At 41.4% G+C, this 14,909-nt stretch overlaps 1 protein-coding gene across 16 annotated transcripts in view; it reads right to left on the reverse strand.

The window, feature by feature from the left end:
- Nucleotides 1-1,341: 1,341 nt before the first annotated feature.
- gab1 (GRB2-associated binding protein 1) overlaps nucleotides 1,342-14,909 on the reverse strand; it is a 48,889-nt gene continuing 35,321 nt past the window's right edge. For 6 of the 16 annotated variants that reach the window (XM_085781586.1, XM_085781595.1, XM_085781680.1 and 3 more), the window contains 10 exons: nucleotides 14,397-14,625; nucleotides 14,125-14,217; nucleotides 12,975-13,651; nucleotides 10,965-11,059; nucleotides 9,923-10,223; nucleotides 7,454-7,546; nucleotides 6,275-6,368; nucleotides 5,458-5,581; nucleotides 3,304-3,432; nucleotides 1,342-3,195 (listed from right to left, as the gene is read on the reverse strand). In XM_085781586.1, coding sequence (XP_085637712.1) covers nucleotides 3,037-3,195; nucleotides 3,304-3,432; nucleotides 5,458-5,581; nucleotides 6,275-6,368; nucleotides 7,454-7,546; nucleotides 9,923-10,223; nucleotides 10,965-11,059; nucleotides 12,975-13,651; nucleotides 14,125-14,217; nucleotides 14,397-14,625 — 1,994 coding nt within the window. In that variant the 3' untranslated portion in view covers nucleotides 1,342-3,036. Of the gene's footprint in view, nucleotides 3,196-3,303; nucleotides 3,433-4,388; nucleotides 4,465-5,457; nucleotides 5,582-6,274; nucleotides 6,369-7,453; nucleotides 7,547-9,922; nucleotides 10,224-10,964; nucleotides 11,060-12,974; nucleotides 13,652-14,124; nucleotides 14,218-14,396; nucleotides 14,626-14,909 lie in introns of all 16 variants that reach the window. The other 10 variants (XM_085781603.1, XM_085781711.1, XM_085781700.1 and 7 more) reach the window with 6 other exon arrangements.

Below are 14,909 nucleotides of genomic sequence, written 5' to 3' on the forward strand. Positions count from 1 at the left end.
GATATTTCCAGATTCTTCGACAAGTATTCCCAACTGGTGGAAAACAAGACGAGGTCCTCGGTCGTCTTATCACTCAACTAACTTAAACCAACGAAAACTGCACAGTAATAACGCGACTTTATAGGCTTACTAAACAAATGGTCAATTTAAAATATATATATATATATATGCATGGGGTTTTCTTCTTTAGAATTTTTCTAAAAAGGGAAGAAAAAAAATAAAAGTGTTTAAATCCACGTTGGTATTTTCCTCTTTGCCAGGGCCCAGGGGCGTCCGTCCATCCACAGGTGTGGCTGATTACTACCCAACAGTAGCGCTGCCCTGCTGGTCCGAGTCAGGGCCGTTGCTAGGAATTCTGGGCCCCCTGAAAGAATACTAAAATGGGCCCCTGCCCCCTGACTTTTCCACTTTTTTTCTTAGACTACGTATGTATTATCATTTTTTATTTAGCCTACTTTGTTTTGATATTAATGCAGCATTATTACTATGAGTATTAGTCAGTGTCTTATGCAGAATAAATCAGTCATACAAAGATTAGACTACTAGGGTTTTTTGTGGGCCCTACTGGGCGCTGGGCCCCTAGAATTATCATCGCATTAGGTGAGCGGCCCAAATGCCCCATGACGAGTCTAGTTATGGTATTATAGGTAAGCATAATAAACACACAAGCGGTTTTTTGACAGCAATTTGAATGCACCCACTGTTCTGTCATTCATCCATTGACCTAATTCCTGTAATTATCCAGCAACTTCTGGGTCTACTTATACAAAACTTAAACTTTGATGATCAACTTAGTACAAGGACGATGTGTCAAACAATATGATGTCACATCAGAGATGTTTATTTCCTAATCCTCCCTCCAAAAAATGCTCATCTTTAGCCCATGTCAAAAGGAATCTGTGGTTCAGTGCTTTATTGTGACATAGATTGTGATCAGCCTGAGGTTCACCTGTGCAGTAATCATCACACAATCAAACTGTTATTAGCATAATAGTCATCTGGGAAGAAAATCACTAGAAAATGCACAACCTGTACATGTTCAGTTTGGTTGTGTGAAATTTGGCTATGTCATGATTATTTCATCCTCAGGTATTAAGATTGTAAGATCATACCTGAAGGCTATTATTGGTAGGGATGCTTAGAAAAGCCTCTTGGAAAAGATGATAATTCATTAAAGCTCTAGGATTAACAGAGCTAGGAATATGTGCAAGCCAGTGTGTTTAATGATATAATCCTTCTTCTTTTTTTGCACATATAAATGTGCCTGAGAAGATAAGGAAAGAAGAGAACTCAATAAAAAAATCATACTGAAAATGATATGGAAGAAAGGCAACACGTGCATAAGAGGTTTGATTTTATTTAGTCCACTTTTAAAATTTACATTTTCTGTCATTAAAAAAGATAAAGCATCATCAGCTTTGCAGTCCATATCACAAAGAGACTGCAACAAGGAAAGAGTGAAGTAGAATGTAGATGACTTAGTAGGCACATTTTTTCAGATGATACATATTAATCTAACTGATGGCAAAAATATGTACAGCAATGATTTTTATCTTGTGGCAGCACATGCTTGGGACTTCTGACAGAGAGTTCACAGGTTAGTAAAGCACAGATCAATGCAGACAAAGATTTTTCACTGCTTATCAAAGATGTATCTAGTTGACTACACGAGGCAGTCAATTTCCCAAAACTGTATGCCAGTTCAATTTGAAATAAATTAAACCAAAGAGGAGAGAGAAATGAGGAATATCAACGAACTTGTGAAACTAATTGACCAGCGCATGTCAAACTAAGCATTTCAACAGACTTTAGCAAATGTTCCTCCATATGAATCAAGAATACTGAGCTCAGTGGACACGACATCCACCTGATGAAATAACTTGAGAAATAAATTAGAAGTGGATAGTTGTATTAGTTTGCATTTTTAAGAGTACCTGATTTTCTCTCTGTAGCCTAAGTTTGATACCTTTGCATAACTTATAGAAAACCTGTCACGTTCTAAAAACTCACAGTAATTCATTCTTTATTCACAAGTCCTGATACCACCTAAGACAGGCACAGGATTCTACCCTGCAGAATCCACATACCTTTGAGCCAAACACACTGAATATTCCATACAAATAAAGGACACTTTTCCTGTTTATATACATAACACTTTTGTACAGTCTTTGCACTTCCATTATAACAGATTGAAGCGTCTCCACTTACAAAGTAAATGGAAATCAAATAATGTTCAGTGGATTAAACCTTGAGTGAATCCAAAGCTTAAAATTGAGCACTTGGTTACATGTCAAATGAACAAGTTCAACTGCCTTTGCACTGAAAGTAAAAAGTAATAAAACCCTATGAAATTCTGTCGTACTGGGTTATCTCAGGGATATGGTTTGAGGCGGCCTCAGACACAAACACAGTTTCAGTCCTAGCCATCCACTCAGACCGAGTGAAAAACTGGTAAATCTGACCTGTGAATGGTGCCTATGGATACCTCACCCTGTTCAAAAAGGAGAAACTGAAAAATCAACACTGTTAACTGTTAGCTACGCTAACTAGTAGAGTGTTGCATCGATAAAGTAATGTGATCATGTTATCAAGTGATTTCACTTGCACTCACTTCAAAACAACATCAAACAGCATTATAATTTAAGGAAATGTTAACTCTGGATCAGCCCATCGGCTATTGAAAGGTGAAAAAAAAAAAATCCAATATAGGAGGCAGTGAATGTTCAAAGTTCATGAGTCTGCTTGAGTCAAACCCCGAGGACAAGTCCAATCATTCCACCCGCTTTCATACTGCATACAGCTTATTCCTGGCCCGCAATTCTTCCTACAACTGTACACACAGTGCTGTTCTCGGCCTGACAGCAGTGTAAACTATAGACAGTTGAGTGGCTATGAAGCTCCACTGGCCCCTACACTCTAAGGATCTATTTGTGGTGGAACTTGACAGCTGGACCGCCCCAAAGTAGAAACCAGAACCAACACTAGTGTAAATGGCCCAATGGTTTGGAGGGTGGTTTGGTAGCTGTGACAACAGGATCACTTGGGTCCTTTGGAAGGGGTGTCCGTTTCTGTGGATTGGCGACCATCGTTCCAGGCCTCCCGGGTGCTCTTAAGGGCCTGTGTCCGTTGCTGGTCCACAACCACATAGTCAACACGCTCATCTGATGCTGCCATGCCAGTTCCATTGCTTTTCATCTAGACAAGGAAAACCATACAGGTCAGTGCTGAAAATCCGTCAGACTTGTTGAAATATTGTGTGTGCAGCTCAAGTTGTTGGGATAATCAAGGTTCACTCCTTCCTACCTTCCTTGGTGGGGTGGATTTGCCAGGGTCAAGATCCAAATCCAGGTACTCCACCTGTTTGTCTCCCTTTGGCTTCACCATGGGGCTGCTGCCACCATCTGCAGTCATGGGTGGACCAAGCTTCACGTTCTACATAAACCCAGGAAAGAATTAATTACTGAGAGAAGAGGAACACTGAAGTCACATCAGAGTCAAACAGAGCCCACATCCAAAAACACTCCTGTGTTGTCACAATAACCAAGATGTTTTTTGTGAGATTGGTGTTTGATTTTTCTAGAAGTTGGCTCTTTTACTGCATGATCTGCAATCCCAGACTGCACTCAGAGCTGTCTTTGTTGAGTAACATACATACTGATCGAACAACTACTAATGGTTTGTGGACTGGAACATTTAAAGGACGCAAAAGAGAGGGTTGCAATCGAGTGTTAAAGGTGTAGCACTCAATAAAACCACTATCCAAGCAAAAATGGTTGTCAAGTGGTGAATTGTGAAAATATCTAAATGACATTTATCATTATTTGATCATAAAAATTAATTAGTTTAATTCATGAGCATCTTTTCATCTCATCCATGTCTGACAAGCAAACTGCATGCCAACACTGCAGTTGCTTCAAAGCTGTCCAATGAAAAACAAATAACCTCATTAAGAAAGGGCAATGTTTTTCATTTTTGTTTTCGTCTTACAAATTCTCTTTTGGATTCTCTGAAGAAAAGGTTCAGTGACATGCGATTTCCTATGTAAACATCAAATTATGCTATTGTGACAACACTGAGAACATGCTGAACCTACAGACAGTGTTACTTTCTAACTACAAGTGGGGTGAAGTTATTAGATCTAGGATGGTGACAAAACTAGAATACACTAATAATGACGAGAGTGATGGTATATATAATGTCTGAAAATCACTGCAAACTGTGTCCAAGCCACAGTTTGTAGCTGGTGTCGGGGGCTGAAATAAGCACAGCAACATCTGTTCTATGTACATGTATTTGCTAATGCTCTCATCTAATAACACCTGAGACTGGTGACCTCTGGTGTTCTGACAGGGCAGGCCATGCACGTCTAACCTGGCAACCCTGCTCACCTCCTCTATGGTGTCAAGTTCCTCCACCTCCCTCTTTACAGGGGTGATGGGGACTGTGCAGTAGAAGGACTCCTCTCTTTACACAGTAAGAAGGAAGTAGTCGCAAAGGAAGGGGGAAAAAAAAGAGAACAGCAGATGGTCAAGAACAAAATGCAGGAAAAAGAAAATGGATGAAGCCAGAGTCTGGTGAAGTCAGAGAAATGAGGAACTAGGGAGAAAGAAATTAACACGTGTGAAGAAGGAACAGGAAGTCAGCAGACAATATTAAAGCAAATGTTGGAAAAAATTCAAACAGACTGTTAAAGCAAGAAACGTAGGAAATGGTTAATCTAATACCCAAACTGTAAGTGAAAGGAACCCTGTTGACGGAAATGTCATCCCATCAGTGAATAGCAAATGTACTTAGTCTTCAGGGAACCAATAAAGCAATTGTGCCTCTTTCAGCAGAATTACTGAAAGACTACAGGACACTACAGCTTGATTCAATTTTACCCACTGCCCAAATGACAGAGATGGATCTTTTCAGCTACAGTAAGGGTACTGATCTGACAAAAAGCATTCTTGAAAAAACACAGTACCTGAAAAGCAAAAGACCAAAAACACAGGATATAGAGGATACAGAGAAAGCTGCAAAGAAAAGAGTTTAAGTGGCGAGGAGTCCGTCTGCAGCAACCAGTAATTTGTCAAGACTAATGTATGGCTTAGGGAGAGGAGCGAGGCCTGGAAATGAGATTTCTAACACTTTCTGAAGAACAACTACGGCTTAAAATTCAAGGTTGTGAGGAGTTCAACCAGGAAACTGTTTATCGACCTCATATAAAATCTTCTACTCTATATATGGTGCATCTCTGGTGAAATCTGTCTGTAGATGTCATATGAATAAGTGCAACATAAATTCATGAACCCAATTATTATAACAACAACAACAACAACAACAACAACAACAACAGAGTCAAAGTTAACATTTATCATATTATTTTGTAATTTTGATTATCTGTAATTTGACAAGCAAAGAAAAAAAAGTAATCATGCAACTTCTTATGTCAGAGGATAGTTATGTGTTACATACTGGATCATCTGTGGACATATTAGAGACCATGGCTACATAATTCTCTTCACACTCCTCGGAGTCAGTGCTGGAGGCCATGCTATGCACTGACGGGGGTCTCGTTGGCATTGGAAACCTAGAGAGACTGAGCAGCATTCACAATGTTTACACACCGACTTCAAGGCAAATACACTCTCTGGTGAGCACAAAATATAATACAGACATAACAGCCGCAGCAATAAACCACTGCAGCCAGAAGAGTCCCTGCAGCACGAAGCACAGAAATAGACCTCATCCCAGATAAGCCAACAAACTATGTTCAGTATGATGTAGCTCTGAGGCAGATCCCAGACCTGTTTGTATGAGCAGTGTTGCTCTGGTCACATAGTGACTCTCTAGTAATGCATGAAGTGTTAGTGCCTACTTCTTTAGTTACTGGTATCTACTACATAAAGGCATGTTCACACCAAAGAACATTTTTTCTACAAAAGAGAAGAAAACCTCAACTGCATTTTGTGTTGGCAATACAAAGAGTAGTTAGGACAACATGCACAGTTTCCATAACAACAATCACTGGCTTTAATCACCAGGAAATGAAGTGCATCGATTCATTTTCATTGTCCTGTGGAACTATGTTTCTCTGTAGGGTTTTAATTTTTCTCATCTTTGAAAAGCACTCCACGGGCACAGTGCTTTTTCTGTGACAGCCTGCCCAGATGACTTTCAACTAAAAATAAAAACAAGGCTCAAGGGAAAGCAGAGTAGTGTGAACATGCCCCTCAGGTGTTAGCTAAATGCAGAATAATGAAAAGTCCTGCAGAGCATTTTAAATACTTACTCCCGGGCGAATGAGCGTGTGACAGGTGAGCGGACAGGTGTGCAGGGCTCCTCCCATTCGGGCAGTGGTTTGATCTCCAGTGGAGCAGGTTTTCCTGAAGAAAAGTACACATACCAGTCAGTCACTGCTTAAGACTTAAGGTACATGTATGCAAAGGTGGATGTTCTGAACAGCAGAAACGCTGTATATGATGTGGTGTTTATCACCCTATGTGTGCATCAAATAGTGCTGTGTGTCATAAGAGAAAAAACTTCTGGCGCAAATCAGAACTACAACTAATGACTGAATAATGAACTGATAAGTAAATACCACACACATGACTCCATACGCTCATTTTATCAGTTTCACAATTGCAAGTGGCTGAAGAACCTATGGTGAAACTTCCTTCTGCAGGAAATCTAATATATGTGAGGATATTAAAATATGTTTGAGCCATAATATGAGCCATAAATGCTCTTTAGAGTTGGACTGAAACATTGTAAACTACATACAAATAAGAAGGTAGCTGCTTCAAGCACACAAACAGGAGAGTGGACATGGTCATTTATGTGAGTCTCTCTTTCATTAGATGATATCACTGTTCAATTTCCTCCTGACAAGCTATCTGCTTTTTTCCAGAGCCCATGTGAGAGTTTTTATGACAATAATCCTGTTGTTGCTTCTACATCTGAGTGTGTGTGTTATAGAAGCACAATGTGTTCAACAAAAAAGCATTAAAAGAAATGTTTGGGGAAAAAGAAATGTTAGTAACTTATGGTATTTGGTTGACTGCTTATAAGAAAGTCACATCAGAGTGAGAGGATGTGTGGCAATAACAGTTCAGAACAGAAGTGAAGGTATGTCAGGAGGACTCCTCATGAACTCCAAAACTAACAGCTGCGGTCCATCATGCATGAAGTGCACACCCATCCAGGGATTTAGAACTTTTAGGCTCCCTTTAATATTTTATGGACCTATTTGGGTACCTCTGGATGGATGGTGCTCTTCACAAATAGTAAACATTAAAGTACATTTTAACTGATTCTGTTGCTCACACTTAAATCTCCTCCAGAACCAAGAGGCCTGAGAAACAAGAGAAATCCCACAGAACACTGTTTACAACATGCAAAGAGTCGAGATGAAGTAGAGTTTGGATAGGTCAAAGAATGGAAAGTTTTCAGTTCAGTGTGGAGTACCTACCCTTGCGTCGTCCCCTTGGGAATTCACCTACGGTTTGAGAGTCGGTTCGCTCTAAACCGACACCTTTTGCTCTTATTATTTTAGGACTCTGACCTGATTGGTGAAAGAAGACTTTGCTTATTACAAAAAATTTTGGGGTGATCACAACACTTAAGCCCTACTTTAACAACTGCTCTGCCATGCAAAGCAAAAGACGTGACTTTGCTAGACAACAAACTACACCCTCGTGTACACCCAGTCACCTTTTTGTGCAGCACAGTTATCAAGAGGGTGATTGTCATGACAACAGCAGACCCATACTGCCCAACATGCATCTCACTCCATGCACCAATGCTTCCCACACAAAGACTGACATCACAGCTGTGCATGCACGATGAGCAGTGTATAAGCACCGAGAGGAATCATGTCATGTTGAGAAGAAGAGCACAAATAAATCTGCAGAACAGAGCAACTTACTGATGAGGCACACAGCTCATTTTACACTACAACACTGATCACAACATTTTCCTGCAGTGCCGACAACAGGCGTAATGTACCACAATCTCAAAACGAGGAAAATTAATTCAAATGGAATCACAAATAGTGTTAATGAAATGAAACCCACTGATGAGCTCAGACCACAGATGTCAAAGCCTTCACCACATACAGTGCACAAAAGACAAGTCGAGTTGGTAGTGAGTAGAATTAGTCCAGAATAGAGACGAAGTTTGCATGGCTCATGGTAAAATAGAGTAATTAATAATATGCACAAAAAACTCAAAGGATCATGTGATATTCTTGTTAGTAGGTTCATGCATATTCACTGCATTAGACATAAATATACAAATACATACTTTTGAATAGTGATACTACTCATAAATGCTTACTTATCTCCAGATTTACTCTGATTATCATGCTCACAGTTGAGAAGGTCTGCCAAAGATTTCTCTTCATATTTAAATTCACGGTGCTTTGTGCTGTATGTCTGTGTGCTATTTCTAATGACAGGTGCAGTGGGAAGTGAGGACTGAGTCTATGCTGTAATAATATCAAACAGCACCTTTCAAATCAGTTATAAAGGGTGTTACGTAACATAAAAAGACATCAGTGTGCTGCCATCAGAAGAGATAGCTGAACAGCAGTGTTTGCACTTTGCATATTTTCAACACTATCCAAAAATGGCTACAATGGATGCAATGACACCTCTGTCTCTTAAACCAAAACACATTTCATCAAAATGCTGTGGTGGTTCTAGATGTGACTTTAAAGTTAACAAAGAAAAGAGAAAAATCTGGAAACTCTGATTTAGAACAAGTGATACATAGCAAGAAAAACTATAAATGGCAGGACCCAAACTACAAATGGGCAAAATCTTCCACTCTCATACCTTTGTGGAAATGATGGATTACAAATTTATGTTCTGCACCCAGAGTATCAAGGGCTTTAGCCAGAAATACAGAGACTGAATTTTTAAAGATGAAAGACGGCTGTTTATGAGTACTCAAGATTCTGAGTTATGGCTCTTTTTTGAAACATGAGCAATGCCCTCAAATTGGTTGCTCTGTAATGGAGCAGCCAGATGATTTGGAATAATAAAAATCTTTTTATAACTTAAAGTCATGATAGTTCAGAGATGATGCTGCCAAATTTGGACATGACTGACTCGAAAGGTCAGAGAAAAAAAAGAGCGCACACGTCACGCATGGGAGGATTCCCCACTGGGTAATGTAAAACTCCATAACATGTCCTATTTTCCTCACTGACAATAACAGCCCTGGCTTTTAGTTTGGCTTTGTGATGACTCCCTGTCTCCCTGTCATTCTTCAACTCCCATTCTCTCGTTGCCCATTACTCAGCCTTTCAATCTGCCCAGATTGCAATTCCCTTTGCTATTAGGTCTTTCATCAAAGAGCTCCATTCAGATGATGGGAACAAAGGGGATGGAGGTGACCACTCCGGGCCTCGGTCACTCCATGGCACAGAGACTGGCCCCCTCCAAAATGGGCTACAGGGCCTCTTGAGCCCGGGACAAAAGTGCTTTTGACAAGGAGCTAACTGTGTTCGATGTAAGAAGATGTAGCAGGCACTACACTAATTCATCAACAGGTAAAATCAGCTGGTCAAGGACGCAGCGAAGGATTGAAGTTGGTTTTCAATACACCAGACAAAGCAAAGGAGACAAGATTAGGGTGAGTCTTTTTCCACATTAATAATGGCTAAACAAAGACACAGCTTTTAAAATGGGTGGAGATGATGGATTAATGACCATGAGCCAGCACCGAGAGTAGCAACCGAATGTTAAGACAGAGCTTGCGGAGTCGTTGCATTAGTCAATACTGAGCATACTGAAGCAAGTTAAATGCAAGAACAGACTTCAAACACACATCAAAACCCGCAACACCAACATGATAAATCTAATCCGAATATCTATAATAATAGTAATATATAAGTCATAGCGACGCATGCATGCACACCTAACAACCAACTCACCTTTACGATCAGGTTTTAGATTTCGGTCCACAGGCGGGGGCTGGCAGTCGCTGAGCATTGGCCTACGAGGAGGGGTCTTGGGACTTGAGCGGAATCCCATGTGGGCGGGAGGGGGCACCTGCTTTCCCAGAGAGGAGAACTCCATGGTGCTGGGAGTCATGGGCACATAGTTGGGTTCATGTATTGGCTCTGTCAAACTGCCTGAGTGATGGTGGGACGGGGAATTGGCGCTCATGGGTACGTAGTTCTGGTCTACTTCCTCCGTGGACTGGCTACCCACGGGCATCATTCCTTTGTTTTTCTGAGGGTGACAAGGCAAACACGCACATGTTCAGGAACACAAGCCAGCGAATCAATAAAGGAATTCATTCTGATAAGTGGTTTATGATAGTAGCCACTATCCAAGCACTGAGAAATTTTAGGTAGATGTTCAGGAGCAGTTGCTTACACACTCTACAACTAACTCAGCTCCACAGCTAGCTTTAATATTTAAGCATGATGGTCCAACTGGAAGCAAAACCGATTAGTTAAAACAAGACTTTGCTGAATTTCACATCCTGCTGAGTTTTCAAGCTTACCGGGATTCCATCCAGTGTACTGAAATGATGATGAAATTAGCTGAAAGTAAACTCTTCTTTATTCTTCATCTATATCAAACAGCGTAAAGAAAAAAATAAAACCCTGCTGTGCCTCGTTTAACCATCACCCTGTCTATCTCTCTTATCCCAAAGTGAACTGATGTTGCTGTTACCGCCTGGAGAACAATGTGGCCATGACATGGTTTAATTAATTTAGTCAGACACAACACTGTAGCTATTTATTAAATTGTGCATTTTAAGAAAGTGCGCAGTACTGTGCTTGTGCAGTTGACCCGAAGCTTTCTAATTCCCCAGAAGATGAGGAAAATTGAGTACACAATACTGCTTATATATTAGGCTTTTTACTTTCTTTGCTAGTCTTTCATTGCCTTAGTAGGGAGCGGAGGGAATGCAGAAAAGCCTTGCACAACAGGGTTCAACAGTGTTGTGATTTTATGACTTACAAAGTAGCTGTTGAAGCTTTCATTGAAGTCAAACGAGCAGCTTTTGTCGGAGGGGAATGATCTAGGAATGTCGTAGCAGTCCTGGGATCCAAAATCTGCACACACAAAAAAAAAGACACATCACATTATCACATGTATACGCATAATTGCACTATACTGTATACTGGATGGTAAAATGGATTCATAGTAGCAGTGATGGTTGCTGAACATTTCATTATTTCAACTGACAGCACAATGTGGAAATATTTAACAGCATCTACCATAGAGAAATGCCTTCATTTCAAGCCATTCTGTGCTAAAACATAATAAGGCCCAGATAAAATATGTGATTTGATGACTCTGCAAAGATACATTCACTGAGTGGGACAGAGCTCCGCGATTGTGTCTACGGGCTCTGCTGTGAGGTACATTATTATTGTTTTTTTGCATTCTCATTATGCACTGATGCAGTCACTAATGCATTTCACTTACGGCCACAGGAACCGCAGCAAATGCTAGGAAGAGCTTGTGCAGCAAATGAGAGTGTCAGCTGAGGAAGACTAAGTGGGGTAAGACCATAACGAGAAATAACTACAATGAGACATGTCATTTTTGTGAAATACTGTAACTGCATCCAGACAAATCAATAAAAAATATGTTCCAAATGGGTGAGATGAAATCCCATGCTTATTGCAGTGGGAATAGTTCACATGCGCTGGGTTATTTTTGCTCAGTGGTTCCTTATACTCTTCATTTTGCTCCCCTGACATCATCAAAATGCAAAGTAGGGGACCAATCCTTCAGCCTAGTTTCATGGTCAGCGAAGTATTCACTGCAGCCTCAATGCTGTTCAGTGTGAAATTAGACAACAGACGTACCTGGAGAACTCACCAACCATGCAATGCTCGTTTGACAGTTTTTATAAATGTTAACCACAGGCAAGAATAAAGACTGACTTTTGGCTTTGGTAAACAATTATCTTGCCACTAATACCTGTGTAATGACATTTGTCACCACAAGAGGGAGAAGTAAGAGGACGAATATACCACTTTGTGTCCATCTTTTCATCACAAGCCCCTCTCTTCTAACTAGAAAGTTGTCTCCTGTTTATTTTAAGTCATTCTACAGTGTTGTGCAGTGATCTAAGACCTGCACTACTGCAGTAAACCTTTATCATTAGGACTACTTTATACTCCAATTTCTCCTTGACCATTGTGATAAAATGCAACACTAACCTATTCAGAGGAACTTATCAGGATCTGATTTGCCACATGAAAGCGACAATGGCACAAAGAAATTGCTGTTCCTAACTCTTAATTTAATAGATACTATAATATTTCAAACATCACATGCATTTGTTGTCAGAATTAGTGATATGGGCAGAAGACACCAAGTTTAGTCATGGTATATGCACAACAAGAAAGGTAGCGCTTGTTGACTGGCCAACAATTTCCGTGTCAAGTGAGGACACATGAAGATGATTCTTTATGTGTCAATCTTACTTTTAAATGTTACAACAGAGAGTACTGTTACCAATATTATGTGGAATTACAGCACAGACCTTTGCCAAGTTCCTTCAAGACCCTGAAGGCATTTACTGAAAACTCTGCTCTGTTTTGGTCTGATAAGCTTTTGACAATTTGAATGGACTGTTAACAAAACAGAAGACTAAAGGTAAAAAATGGGGTATGCAGCTGCAAGACAACATGCTAAGAGCTCTGGCGACGTCTCTTATCATCCATCAAAAGAAAGTGAAAAGGGTACCGAATGCAGACATAAAAGCTGTGCAAAAGCCTCATAGAGCCTTTGTAATGTGTCTAGTTGAAGTAAAATATCACTCCTCATAAAAAGGTCACAATTTTATTGAGGAAAGAGGCTTTGTGACTGTGTGTCCTGTTAAACACTATATTTAGATTTTTATATTTCTGGATCATAAAAGATATTCTCTTATTTCATAGTAATTTTCCAGCGCTATACTCCAACATCAAAAAAAGAGAAGAAAAAAAAAACAACAACTCTCCCAACACAAACCTTTACGGAGGCGTGAACAGTCCACAGTGCCAATAGTGTTGCTGCGTAATGCCTTATTCCCAGCACTGGTAGGCACACAGTAGTTCCCATCCGTCTCTGATGCCGACCGGGGCACACAATAGGTGTCCGTAGGTGAGCGCTCAGCGGGGGGCGGTGGGGGTCCTGAGGTGGAACTTAGCGAAGGCTTTGGTGGTCTAGGAGGGGGGACTACATCTCCCCCGCCCTCTGAGCCTCCAACCCCCGTCGACGACGACAACGTGCGGGGCACCTGGTAGGTACAGTTTGCACCAGGTGTAGGTGGGATATCGTAACTGATAGAAAGGTTGCGCAACTGCGTCTCCATTGAGGGTTTCCGCGACGGCGTGTTGAAGACGTAAAGCTCCGAGGCGTCCCCACTGTCCGGATGGGCCGAGGGGGAGGAGGCTGACTTGGGGAGCAGCACAGTGTCCTGTGAGTAGCTGCGAGGGAGGTGGTAAAGGCCGCCGTCGGCTGAGAGCGAGGCGCCACGTGATGGGGGCGAGTCGTAGATGGAAGAGGCGGAGGCCGGAGCCGGGTGCTGTGGGAAGAAGCCGTTGTGTTTAGCTGATGAGGTGGAGGACGTAGGCGTGCGGTGAGAGGGGAGGTTGTCATTCAGGTCTGTCTCTGAGGAGGTAGACTTGGAGCACTCAGCATGGGCTCTGAGAAGAGAGCAGATACATGCACCAGGAAATTAAATATCCACAAAAATATTCAGGTTTAAAAAAATTTTAAGAATTTAAAAATCGCAGTCACCTCACAGTTTGCAAGTCATGGTTAGTATTCTCAAGTTCCAGTAAATCAAGATGCCTCATCATTGGCATCTGTTTTTATACAGGCACTTTTTTGAGTTAAGCAGATGACTGCAGTGATAAGTGTCTGTTCTGTAATGTCTAAACATGCAGTGTTTAGTTATAGTGTTAGGTACAACTCAGTCAGTTTTGATCTACAAATTCACTTAAGTGTCAAACACCTCTAATCCAGCACTAATTAGATAGAGATAGAAAAAGAATAAACAACACGCAAGTGTACAATGTTTGTGTGTCTCTGTTGGTCTGACTTATTTTCTTTTTTTATCTACATGTGTAGCACTCCACACAAGCAGGCAGTTCCAGCTGGACGGCTGGCCACTCACAGACTAGTCTGTGGAGGAAGAGTCTTGCTCTCACACTCCTCCAGAAGCAAATACTCCTGGTCTCCCTCCAATGGAGAGTGAAGCTGCACTGAGCTACACACACCACACAGCAGAGACAAGGACAAGAGTGGCAGTACAGATGAAATGTACAAAAAGAATAGGGTGGGGGGGAAAAAAAGGTGTACAGACTAGAGAAGCTTACATCACAGTGTAGCACTCCAACACAGAGACTCATACATACAATAGCAGCCTACATACACAAACTAACTCACCTGTTGGGTTCGGGCTTTTTGCTCTCACAGTTGGCCAGCCACAGGTAATCCTGAGGCTCCTCTGAGCTGGACTGAGAGTCCAAGTGACGTACACTGACCGGCTGGTATGGCGGAGGCACGCTGGACAGCACTCCTGCCGCTGGACCAACAATATTACCCAGTGCTGGATGTGGTGGCGTGTCCACCACCAGGCCTCCGATGGCTGACTGGTGAGCAGCTTTTGCTGCCTCTGTGGAAAAGAACCAAGAAGCAAGGGATTAACTCCTCTCAAGACTCTGTTCCTGTTTATGTGTTGTCTTGGTTTGTATATCAGGCCATGTGTGCCTCAGAACACCAAAGGCCAAACACAATACAGGGTTTTCCACAGCAGACTGTAGAGGAAGTTTGTAATCACCACTAAATTTATCATCACCTTCACTGCCAACCAAAGAAATGAGTACACATAACATAATCTTGAGGGGAAAGCAGCAGCAGTTGTGCCCCTTTGCACAAGAAGCACCATGTGAATGAATG

This window comes from Trachurus japonicus, chromosome 1 (assembly GCF_045865225.1).
Source record: "Trachurus japonicus isolate A0001 chromosome 1, Traja_1.0".
In the NCBI taxonomy this organism is placed as follows: Eukaryota; Metazoa; Chordata; class Actinopteri; order Carangiformes; family Carangidae; genus Trachurus; species Trachurus japonicus.